Genomic DNA, 12,288 nt, shown 5'->3' on the forward strand with positions numbered 1-12,288 from the left:
AAAGAAAGAAAGAAAGAAAGAAAAAGAAAGAAAGAAAGAAAGAAAGAAAGAAAGAAAGAAAGAAAGAAAAAGAAGAGAAAGAAAGAAAGAAAAAAGAGAAAGAAGAGATGATAATTCTCTCAGCTCCTCTACAATAGAGACTAAGAGGTAGATAATTAGTGTTTGTAATTGGTTACCAGGAGATGCAGTGGGGGAAAAACTGCAGTGAGCCATAAAACCACTGACTCTGTTGAGGACATGAGTTTTAGTCTCCGGCAAAGTTACAAATTTCAGTTCCCAGGTTCATCTTTTGAAGGGTTTTTTTCCTGGAATGGGGCTCAGGAAGAGCTCAGGAAATCCTCCAAAAAATGAAGAGGACCCTCAGCATATCTAGACAATTACAGACTTCTAATTTATATGGATCAGCACAAATAAACTCATGAACTGTGCATATATGTGTGTATAGATTAAAAGTAAAAAAAAAAAATAATTCTTTGTATTGTCTGCTCTCCCAGTAGCACTGACAAACTTTGTTAAATTATTTTCTCCTTTATACCACTGTATTTCAGTGAAGTCAAAGCTGTAAAAGAAACATGAATAGTTCTGATCATTCTGATCAGAATTTATTTATAATCTTCAGAAGTATCTCAGTGATCGTTGTATTTGAGTACACTGCTAAGCCTTTCATAATAATTCATATTAACAAACGGAATAAAAAAGAAGCTTTAGATTTGCCAGTTGGAAGTTATCATGCTTTTAATTACTTGAGTGACTGACTCAAGACAGTTTCCTCTCTTGCAGGAAGATTAACGTAAACTCCCTTTTAAAGTGATTAATCTTACCTAATGTATGCACATTTTTACAGAAATGAACAAAATACTTTTCCAGCCATGACTTCAGATGTGCTGTAAAAAGATAATCTTCCAAGACTGACAGTAGTAGATTATTATCAACCAAGCAGGGAGCTCCAAGGCACTTGGGTGAATATTTTAGAAGGTTTACAGACAACTGTCCCACATATTTAACTTCAGAAATCCATCCCCAGTACTGAAGGTAGATATATTTACAGAGAGACACATGTACATATGAGATATATAATGTATAATGACGATTCTTTGATTACCTTTATATTATAGCTGAAATGAGGTGTTTGTATGTTCCCGTCATTTGTGGTATGTATTTGTTGGTCTAAGGTTTGCTCTGGGTAAAACTATCCTTAAAGCAAACACTCAACTCTGTGTTACATCTCTAGACCTGTAGGTTAACTCCATGTGGTTTCAACTTCAACCCTTTAACAACAAATTATTATTTATGTAAGCTGTCAAATCCACACAGGGCAAGCAGCTGCAGAAGAAGAAATTGAAGCACATAAACCATAGTGAGAAGCATGACTCCCATAAGGGACTAGTCTTTCCCTTTCTGTATTTAGTCCAGTAAGAGTGAATTATTCATTACAATCAAGCTAAAGCTGCCCCAGTCTTGCCATTTCATCCGCAAGTTAGTTGAAAATTAAAGCTTAGCGTGAAGCCTCCAGAGAATTATTCTGAGTTAATAACACCTGCAAAGAACAGAGATTTCACTGTGAGGTAAATTGCTGTGTGATTGCCCACACATCAGCAAAAATTGTAATTGGGAGAAACTGAATATTTTCTCTGTATTTAACTGGTGAGGATTTTGTGGGGTGTCATTTTACGTTAAGTAGAGTTATAATTTAGAATCTTTCACAGCAACTGATTGTGTTTGTTTTAACAGTGACAATTTTTTTCTGTGAGAAGATTTGTATTACTGTCAGCTGCTATTGCACCTTTATGCAATACACGTTTAGAAACCTTTCTTATTTCTAGGGAAAACTGTCAGACAGGCTTTAAATGATGGAATTTTTTCCCCCATGATTTCTTGTGAATTTAGAAGTTGATACTTTCTCCTACCTAGCTGTATCTCATAAATAGCAAGCTAAGTCATGATTTTGATCTCTACATCTGTAGCATAAGTACACTCAGCAGGTCCCTGAACAGCAGTGGAAACTACTTAAAACATACATTTTTGTTTCTTCCAGATGGTTCAGGAATACATTAATAACTAACATGAAAACTCAGGTGGAGCTCCTAAATCAAATTGAATATTAACATTATTATCTATCCAAAAAAGGACAGGGAAGGACAAAAAGTCAAATTGTCTTGTCTCCATATTGCGCTGCATTGTTATATGCTGAGGTATTGTTGTCTGCATTTTCCACGAGCCCTGTATCAATTCATAGCTCGTGTTTGGAGCAGGATTCAGGCTTCTGCCTGACAACAGTAACACAACCCCAGCGTGAAAAGGATAAAGCTTGTACCGTTAAAGATAGGTCTACATGGAGACCCTCGAACGTGGAGACCCTTTTTGCCTGTCCTTTGAAGAAAACCAGCCCTGGTCCACAGGCCAAGTAGCCTTGCTAGCAAGATGTAGTGCTGAGCTCAGTAGGTTGCTCAGAGACTTAGTTGCTCGATTCAGAGAGGTTGCTGTGCTAACATGGCAGTATGTGCCTTCTGCATGGAACTGCTTGGGCTCTGCCTGCTCATCTCTGGGAAAATGTGCTTTTGTGACTTCCAAAGTTACATGGCTTCATTTAAATTGCAACGCACGATTTAATTACACGGTTGTAGTGTTTGAGACTTACCAGCAAGCTCCTTGCTCTAGAGAATATACTTCTGAATTATGCACTGATTGCTGCCAGGAACCAGTTGGTATAGTCTTCTATCTTTCCCCGTTAATCTCTTGCCACCCTTCTCATTTCTGTGCCTTACAGAGAAAGCTCAGGTGCTTGTTTCACTGAACTCAAATTTAGGATTATAGTCATAGCTGTTCAGTTTTTTTTTTTTTCCTTTCCTTTTTTTTTTTTTTTTTTTTTTTTTTTTTTTTCCCCAGTTATAACAGGCAAAAAAACCCTGGTTAAAGGCTAAGGGAAGAGGAACATATCTAGAATAGTGACAACTGATTTCAGATGTGTACTTTTAGTGCAGTGAAACTTACGTCAGTGAATTTCTGTTATACACCTTTTGCAGTTACTGAAATAAAATTTCCCTGGTGCTGAAGGCAAACACGTAAGAGACAGGGAACTCATAACTGCGTGTATGTGTTAATAATATGTAGTGGGTGCTGCTGCTATACATAATAGATGAGCTATTCTTACTGCAACACAGCAATGGGCTTATGTAACAGGTTCATTTCCTTGAATCAACATGGGATGTATTAAAAAATAATTTGCTGGGCAAGGTGAGGCTTTTCAGGCTCAGATAATCCTACTGCCTGCTCCAAAGGTTGCTGAGAAATGTAATGAAACAATGAATCCATACTGATTGACTTATCTTCCTTTTCCACAGCACTTTAAAGCATTTCCCTTTTTCACTTAAGAACTATGGGTGAGCCGGCCTCCAGCACAGTATTGTCTGTGAAAGTCCTGCAATGGGCTCCAGCTTCAAGCTTGTCATCTCTATGTCACTGCTCATGGATCATCCTAGAGTTTAACTCAGCTATTGGAGGGCTAGGGGAAGACCTGGTGTTTGGCTTAGGGCTCTAGGGAAGAGGAGAGGAAGCAGGTGTATTGTATAAGCAAACCTCCATGTGTCAACATTCCTGTGCTTGTCAGATGAATTTATCAGCTCCAGCTGCTCTGTTCTAAGAGTGGATCTTTCAGTATATATTTATCTGACGTATTATGTGTCTGACATGTGCTGTCAGTTTCTTTCAGAGATGAACTTCATGGCATAGGGAATGTAATTATGAGGATGATATAGCATCACCGTAGGATCCCACAGTATGAACCAAAATACCAACTGGCAGCATCCAACAGGGCTAGGTGCTATATAGTGGGGAGTTAACCCCTGTCCAAGAGAAAAGTAAGAAGAGGCAAGGAGTTGACTGTCATTTTACAGAGAGGAAAACCAATGCACTGAGAGAATTTGTGTTGAGAAAGCCCTTAGTAGTTCAGAGGAGCAAAAGTGGAAATCTGAAAGAAGTGTTGTGCTATGGGCTTCTAGTCTGTGTTTCAAATGGTCTGTGTCATGTAAAAACTTCTGTTGTTTCAAAGCTGTTCTTTTCAAAATGTGACACCCATGAAAAAATATCTTAAAGAAGGAAAAATAATGGCCAAAATTGAAAGAAAGAAATCTGAGATATGCAAAACAGATTCCCACTTGCTTGAGTTTAAAAGGATGTTTTTCTATTCCTGCTCTATGGTACAAATATATACCTGAATTTAGATGCTTGTCTTTGAATTATGTTATGAACTTGTCCATAACTGATGGGAATTTGTGTACAGGGAGTCACATCTATCTCTTAAGTTTGAACTGTTGTTGGAATTTAAATGTTGCAAAAAAAGAGGAAACAAGAAAAGGAAAAAAATCTGATTTTCTAGGCTGTCCTGGGGCCAAGAAGAATGAGTTCCTGACTAGCGTTTTGGATGCACTGTCCACAGATATGGTGCACGCAGTCTCTGATCCATCCTTGTCTTCTAGCCGGTGAGTTTCAGATCTTTTTTGTGTGGCTTTAAAAGGATTCTGGCAGTGATGAATGAATTGTTGAACTCTTTCAGAAGTAATTATTCTACCTTCACAAAGGATAAATTTCCAAGAACCTATCTAGGAGAGTTTACTTCATTTACCACTGTAGACTATGTCCACTAAACAGAAATGAACTTGATAGCTGAATTCTCGGCAGCAGCAGAGCTTAGACTTTATCTGTAGCTGCAGGTTCAGCTATCTCTCAGTCTTTATTCTCCTCTTAGGCTTTACTTGATGAATGTGTGCTACCTTCCTGATTCATATTTTGCCTAGTTGCTTGTAAAACAAACCAATGCTATCAACAGTCACAGGCAGAATTAAAAATGCGTAAGTGCTGTCAAACTTCGGGTGTCTGCAGGTCAAGTGCTTGCAATCTGAAGAGAAGGTGGCGTTTACTGTTATAACTTACTCTGTAATTCAGTGCATTTGGGTGTTTTATCTCTCAGAACATCCATCATGGATTGTAATTGGAGCCTAGGTATTTGGCGATGCTGACTGTTGACCTACTTCAGTTGGGTATATTATGCATTTTAATGTGTCTAACATCTATGAAACTGTCTTTTTCTCTTTTATTTCTCTCTTCACTTTTCTCTGTTTCAGGAAATGAAAGGAGAAAGCACTGTTTTCTGAGTATGGTGCCAGCCTCAACAGAATTTCAGAGAGTTAACTAAGAGCAGATTCCAGCCCTTAGTGTAAAATTTAGGATACAGTTAGCCAAAGTGAAAAGAAAAGGGATTCACTGCAAGAAGATAGTGGCCAAAAGCAGGGAGGTTTATGTAACGGAGCATCTGACAATGATTTAAGTGTTCTGAAATAAAGGTATAAACTGCAGCTTATGTATCGGAATTAAGACTGAACTTTTATTTTCTCTTTCAGGGTTTCAGAGCCTGACCCAAATCATACTCTGGAAGAGAGAGTGGTCCATTGGTATTTCAAACAGCTAGATAAAAATTCCAGTGGTGACATTGGCAAGAAAGAAATCAAGCCATTTAAGAGGTTCCTAAGAAAGAAATCAAAACCCAAAAAATGTGTGAAGAAGTTTGTGGAATACTGTGATGTGAACAATGATAAGTCCTTGTCAGTTCAAGAATTAATGGGCTGCCTGGGAGTAACAAAAGAAGAAGGTAAAGCAGAAACAAAGAAACGCCATAGTAAGAACCTTTTCTAACTATTTTTTTCACTAGATTCTTCAAAGCTGATGACATCTGATATTTGTGTATGCCAGAAGTATACAAAATAAAAGAATACACCTGTCTGTAGCTAATGCAGCTGTGGCTTAGGACAGATGGCAGGAAAGCTGCTTCTGTGTAGGCAAATCATCACTTTGCTCCAACAGAATCAAAAACTTCCCATTGATTCTGACCATTAGATGTATTACAGTAGGAAACCTAAGAGGATATGATAACATCAACAGTCATCGAAAAGCCAGTTTAATGTTATTACAGTACGATGTCCTGAATGACTGGAAGTATCACATCTGTGCTTTTTGGATTCCTGCTGAGAAGGAAGCACATTGTTGAGCTTTCTAATGACTTCTCATTTCTCAAATGTGGTTTAGAGATACGATGAGGAATGCGGTCATCTGCCAAACAGGTGGAACAACTGCTGGTACACAGCCACCTTACCTTGCTGCCAAACTGGTAGAAAGGGGAACAACTTCCCTAAAATAAGGAAGAATTTTTAAAAAAAGAGAAGTTATAAACAGCAACAGTAGACCCCCATACTGTAAGAAGTTGTAGAACATGAATGTAGGCTAATTGTTTTGTTTGTCTGGGACCTTAAAATGAAGCCAGGGCAGTAAAACAAAGGTGTCATAGGAAATGAAAAGCAACTCAAGTGGGAAATGCAGTCAGAAATCAAATGGTTTCCACAAAATTGGTTATATTTAAGTTTAGAAAGGGAACACTGCAGAAAGACAGTATAGTCTACATTGTACTAATAAAGTAAATTGTCTATGGGTCACAGATGCAGATCTCTCAAAATGAGTTTATCAAATCCAGGATTTGTTTTCTGTGGGTTTTGTGGACCTAATAATAATACCTTGCAATTTTTGCTTGAGTGATAGATATATATATAAAAAAATACCTATTTGAAGGTGGATGTCTGTTGTTATCTTTATACTATAAATGTGAAAACTGAAGCATAACACCTTCATTTTCATTTATCCTATTTGGCAGACTAGTGTTTTAAAGTGGAACCCATTATGGTCACTTCATATGTTAGCATTTGTTTCAAGACACTTCTGTCCTGCTGCAGCTGGCATTCTGTGTTCTTTTATCATAGATTAAATTTGGGTCCAAAATCATTGCTCCAGAACATAAAGGAAAGCCATAGAAAGACTCAGCAAAACCCAGTTTTTCCTGTACCCATTCTGGTGAAAAAGCAAAGATTAGGGTCAACTGCCTGTTACAGAAAAAAAAGTTGTTAAGATACATGATTTTATATGAAGATCACACAGAGATTTTGCTAAAGTAAAAATTATGTTCACCATAACTCGAGATTTTTGACAGAGCTTCTCCAAAAAAATGTAGTCAATAATGAGAACATTCATTTTTGGAAGGAAAACATACCTCAGGACTTCTACATTGAAAAAATAATGGAACCCAGTTGGAAGAAGATTCTAAATCAAATAATTTTGTTGCTTTCCTAGGAATACTTAATTTTAAAGACAATACAGTAAAAATAGCTTTTGTTGGAATATCAGCATTCTGTTTTGTTTCTTCTGCTTGACAACTAAAATTTCCTTTCTGATAATCCTTTCAGTTGCACAAAAGAAATCAATCACCACTTCACTGCAGCTAGTTATATTTCTAGGAATAGGTGAGACCCCATCACCTGAGAGGTGAGATCTGAGATAAGGTGATGTGAGAGCTGAGATAAGGAGGTGGCTCTGTATCATTCTGTGTGAGTCCCAGGTGTCTGTGAGAGCAATAATAAAAGCCATAGAGCTGCAAAACATACTTTCTCAGGGAATGCTAGCTGCCACAGTATTTTTCAAGGTCCAGTTTTGTTCTTGTTTGTCCCAGTACAGCTTGACTGACTAGCAAACTGGTATGGAAAACCAAGAGAATGAGTTCCTTCCTCGCCTCCCGTTTGTTTGTGGAGTTGAATGGGCCAGCAGACTCATGCAGCTGTTTTGTTTTTTTTGGGTTTTTTTTTTTGTTTTTTCCCCATTTAGAGCACTGTCTTGGGCTTTGCCACTAGGAAACTTAAAATCCAGCAATAATCTTGTTTTGCAGATTAAATGTGAACTATGTCTTTGGCTCATAGAGCTGTTCCTGTGCAATATCTTTAAGCAAAGTGAATGCTTTCCAGACAGTCTGCTTGTCCATTGTTCTTTCTCACCAGGGATAATAGGCAATCTTTACTACTAAAGATTTAATAAGTTTGAAATGCTTGACACTGACTATATGCAAGCTCTCCTAAGCAAATGTCATATTAACTGGTAAGAAATGCTGCCATTCATCTTTCATATAACTCCATGAAAGAAGCAACACCTGTATTAAGGAAAGAAAAAAAGTGGATGTTTCAATGAAAGATCTAAAATATTTTACCTCCTTTAGTGAAATCTGTTCAGATACCCTGGTCTAAAAAATACCTTTTTAGAATGAGGGCTTCAGTTCTTGGGGATGCTATATATAACTTGCAAACCATATTTATTATGTTTTATTTTCCTTCCTTTAGCGGCCCCTAAAACCAACACTGAGAGCACTTCATCCAGCAGGCAGGTGAGTACTGAGGAGAGCAAGCTCTCTGTTCTTGCCTTGCCCAGCTGAACTTCTTGGGGTTTTAGCACATTTCAGTGCAGCTTCAAGCTGTATTAATCTGCCATTCTGCAGACTTGACTGGAAAATGTAGAGTAGCATTCTGATTAATAAATTTGGACTTAAGTTCTATCTAAGGAAAGCTGAATAAGTAAACTACAGGTGCAGAGTAAATGTGCATAAATGCAAAGTGGATTACGTCTGCATATGGATGTTCTCAGTAAAGTGTAAATTGGCATATAGGTTAGTGATAATTAAGTGAGTGTAATTGAGCCCTCATATAAGTCTTCTGCATTCCTGAGTGATAGCATTCCCATACACTTTAAAATGTGCACTGCTTTATCTTAATTTATCTTCTGCTTTAACTGAATTCCATTAACTTTCCTGTGTGTCACAGGATGGACATAAATTTACATCGATTGAAATTACTCTTTGTGAATAAAGCCATGCATTTCCCATGCCCTATGAAAATCTGTTTATTTCACATACCCCACTGAATTATTATATGGTGGCTTTAAACACCTTTTAAAATATAGAGAAAAGGGCCGTCACTTTGAAAAGCCTTTGCTGGCTGAGCAAAATTATGCTGGAGAACTAGGATTTGCATCAGTCTGCTGATGTTTATTTAAACTAAAACTGGTTAGATCTGCAGAATAATTGTAGCAAATAAAATATGAAGTGCCCTGACAACATAATCTGTGATTTGTTTTTGCATCAGTTTTCTGCAAAGACTTGATTTTGATTTTCCTAATAACACCATTGTATGTCATTCCTGGAGTTTTGGCTACTTAAGGCATTCAGATCTATACAAAAGCAGGTTTTTTAAATCAAGGAAAGGTACACGTTGAAAAGGAGAGAATCAAGTGGAAGCTCAGATAAAATGGTTGAAAAATGGTTTCTCATTTGTGTGTGCGTATTTTTATAATCATTAATCCTAAACATTCTGTTTTCTGGAGAACATGGGCACAACTTCCTTGAACTTTTGCCTGGTTCCAAAGAATGACTTGTGAATTTGCCAGTTACTTGAATAGTCTAGGAAAAGAATCATCAAAGAATCACAGAATCATCTAGGTTGGAAAGGACCTTGAAGATCATCCAGTCCAACTGTTAACCTAACATTGACAATTCCCAACTACACCAGGTCCCTCAGCGCTATGTCAACCCGACTCTTAAACACCTCCAGGGATGGGGACTCCACCACTTAACCTGGGCAGCCCATTCCAACGCCCAACAACCCCTTCTGGAAAGAAATGCTTCCTAATACCCAGTCTAAACCTTCCCTAGTGCAACTTGAGGCCATTCCCTCTTGTCCTATCACTTGTTACTTGGTTCAAGAGACTCATCCCCAGCTCTCTGCAACCTCCTCTGAGGGAGCTGTAGAGGGCGATGAGGTCTCCCCTCAGCCTCCTTTTCTCCAGACTAAACACCCCCAGTTCCCTCATCTGCTCCCCCTATGACCTGTGCTCCAGACCCTGCACCATCTTCGTTGCCCTTCTCTGGACACGCTCGAGTCATTCAATGTCCTTTTTGTAGTGAGGGGCCCAGAACTGAACACAGGAATCGAGGTGCAGGAATCGAGGTGCGGCCTCACCAGTGCTGAGTACAGGGGTAAGATCCCTTCCCTGTCCCTGCTGGCCACGCTATTGCTGACACAAGCCAGGATGCCATTGGCCTTCTTGGCCCCCTGGGCACACTGCTGGCTCCTGTTCAGCCAGCTGTCAATCAGCACCCCCAGGTCCCTCTCTGACTGGCAGCTCTCCAGCCACTCCTCCCCAAGCCTGTAGCACTGCTGGGGGTTGTTGTGGCCCAAGGGCAGCCCCCGGCATTTGGCCTTATTGAATCTCCTACGGTCTGAAACTCATACATCATCTTCATACCATTCTTGCCTCAGTTTTATGTTAGTTAGAGGAACTAAGTTATTAATGCCCACAAAAGCATGAGTAAATGATGTACTGTTTTTTAAAATATTAATATAAACATATTATAAGAACAGCTCAGGTAACCCTGCAGCTGGGAAAATAGGAATTTGCTTAAAAATATCCCCAAAACATAATTGTGGTTAACATATTCCTATCTATCAAAAAACTAGATTAATTTGTTAAAAACCAAACTCAAGGTGAACCTTCCCACAAGCCGAAAGAAATCTTCTCTCATTGCTGCTAGTCAGTCTGCTACTTGCTTTATTTCTGATTTTTTTGATGTTAGGTTCACACTTCCTAAGGCAAGCTCAACATGGGTTGTGGGTTCTACCAGAGACCTCCTACATACTTTGATGGAATATAAAATATTCTCACAGCTAGAGGGATGTGATAAGTTTCTGTTTGTTTAAACAAATATTTGTGGTCTTAACTTTTCAAATTCCCCCACAAATTACTTACGCTTTAAACAAGGCAGCCTGAAAACAATTACTCTGTCGGAACTCAAAAACATTCAAAGGGGTTATTTTAATTATATAATGTCAATTACTGGCACACGTGCATTACACTTGAAGCATGACAAGCCCTCTCCCCTTTCTTGTAATCAGATCCTGACTTGCAGAATGTGTAATAAAAGTGTCTTAGAGAGTCTATGTTTTTTAATTTTGTCCAATAATTTTGCTGACTCAGCACCAATTATTTTAAAAGCTGTTGCTGACAAATGATAGCCTTGAATTAAGGCTGGCTCAGCAAACCATCTGTTGGCAGTTTCATACTTAAACAATACAAGGCTTCAAATGCAGAAGGTGGCTTTCATCACAAAAACTTTTAGTTGAAAGGAAGTTACTGAAAAGCAACCGGGCTGGGTAGGATCTACTCAAAGGAAACCACCCATCTAAAAAGTGATCAGGTTTGCATCAGGAGATGGGCACTCAAGAGCTCATTTTCTACTAGTTTATTGCAGCAGTTCAGTTATATATATGTTTAGGTGTGCTTAGGCATGCATTCCTAATTTTTTTTTTTTTTACATATGTGCACATCTGTATGTGTATATGCACATACAAGCTTACTGAAAGCAAGCAGATACAGATATGTGTATTAATGTGCTAACTGTGGTTGCTCTAAAAGAGGTCAAATACATGATGGATCTGACAGAATTGGGGTAGTGGCCAGGTATATTTCCCTTGCTCAGCTCCACCCTGTCCAACAAACATACACATACACACACACACACACACACACTATCAATGAGACCCAGAGGGTCTTTTGCAGCCTAGCAAAAAGTTTACAAGGAAACTATAGATTGTTCATAAGACTTTGGCGAGCAGCCCATTCCTTATACATCACATACCACAGAAAGGTATATTGCATCAGGGACTTGCCCAGGCAGTTGCTAAAACTGTGTGTTTGACAGGTACAGATTTAAAGAGGCTGTAGGTAAGAAATAGTAAAGATGTTGCTCCTATCCTTGTTCATAGATGCTATGAAGGACTACAGGGCAGGGATTTTTTCCTTCCCCATATGTATTTGTGCAGAACTCTTGTTCTGATAGTGGCATGTAGACACTGATGAAAAATAGAGATAAATGTTTATACTTGATTACTTGAAAACATCATTAATAATGAACATTTTTTCAACTTTCTTTCAGCAAGTTTCTAAGAAGCAAGGGTGAACAGCTTATGATCCAAGGCAGATCTCTGACATGTGGGAGATTTCCTCACCAAAAGGCAATAAAAAACAACTGTAGTATTTGCACTTTGTACTTAAAAATGTAAATTCACTTTGTATTTTTTTTTTTTTTTTTTTTTTTTTTAATCTGTGAAAATGTAATGGCTAGTTTTGGAAAATTAACACATACAATGTATGTGTATTCTTTTGTTGTCTGAAATATGTAAAACATGTTGAAGATGTAAAAGTTTGCATTTAAACAATTTTTTTTTTTTAAATAGCTTTTTGGCAAACAGTAGCATAGAAACCTGATCCTATGTATTTTGGTTTCAATAGTATGCCTTGTTTTTCTTAACCAATACTGTCATTTAAGTAGAGTTCTTCTGAAAAGTCTACTGTATTTTCAGTTTTGTCCAGGCA

At 38.1% G+C, this 12,288-nt stretch overlaps 1 protein-coding gene across 1 annotated transcript in view; it reads left to right on the forward strand.

The window, feature by feature from the left end:
• The window catches only part of SMOC2 (SPARC related modular calcium binding 2), a 101,634-nt gene extending 89,647 nt beyond the window's left edge, over nt 1-11,987 (forward strand). Inside the window, exons 10-13 of the mRNA XM_026844569.1 lie at nt 4,376-4,478; nt 5,397-5,671; nt 8,205-8,248; nt 11,849-11,987. Of these exons, the coding sequence (XP_026700370.1) occupies nt 4,376-4,478; nt 5,397-5,671; nt 8,205-8,248; nt 11,849-11,872 (446 nt within the window). The 3' untranslated portion in view covers nt 11,873-11,987. The remainder of the gene's footprint in view (nt 1-4,375; nt 4,479-5,396; nt 5,672-8,204; nt 8,249-11,848) is intronic.
• Nucleotides 11,988-12,288: the final 301 nt, after the last annotated feature.

Source organism: Athene cunicularia (assembly GCF_003259725.1).
Source record: "Athene cunicularia isolate RWA chromosome 3 unlocalized genomic scaffold, athCun1 chr3_part1, whole genome shotgun sequence".
NCBI lineage: Eukaryota > Metazoa > Chordata > Aves > Strigiformes > Strigidae > Athene > Athene cunicularia.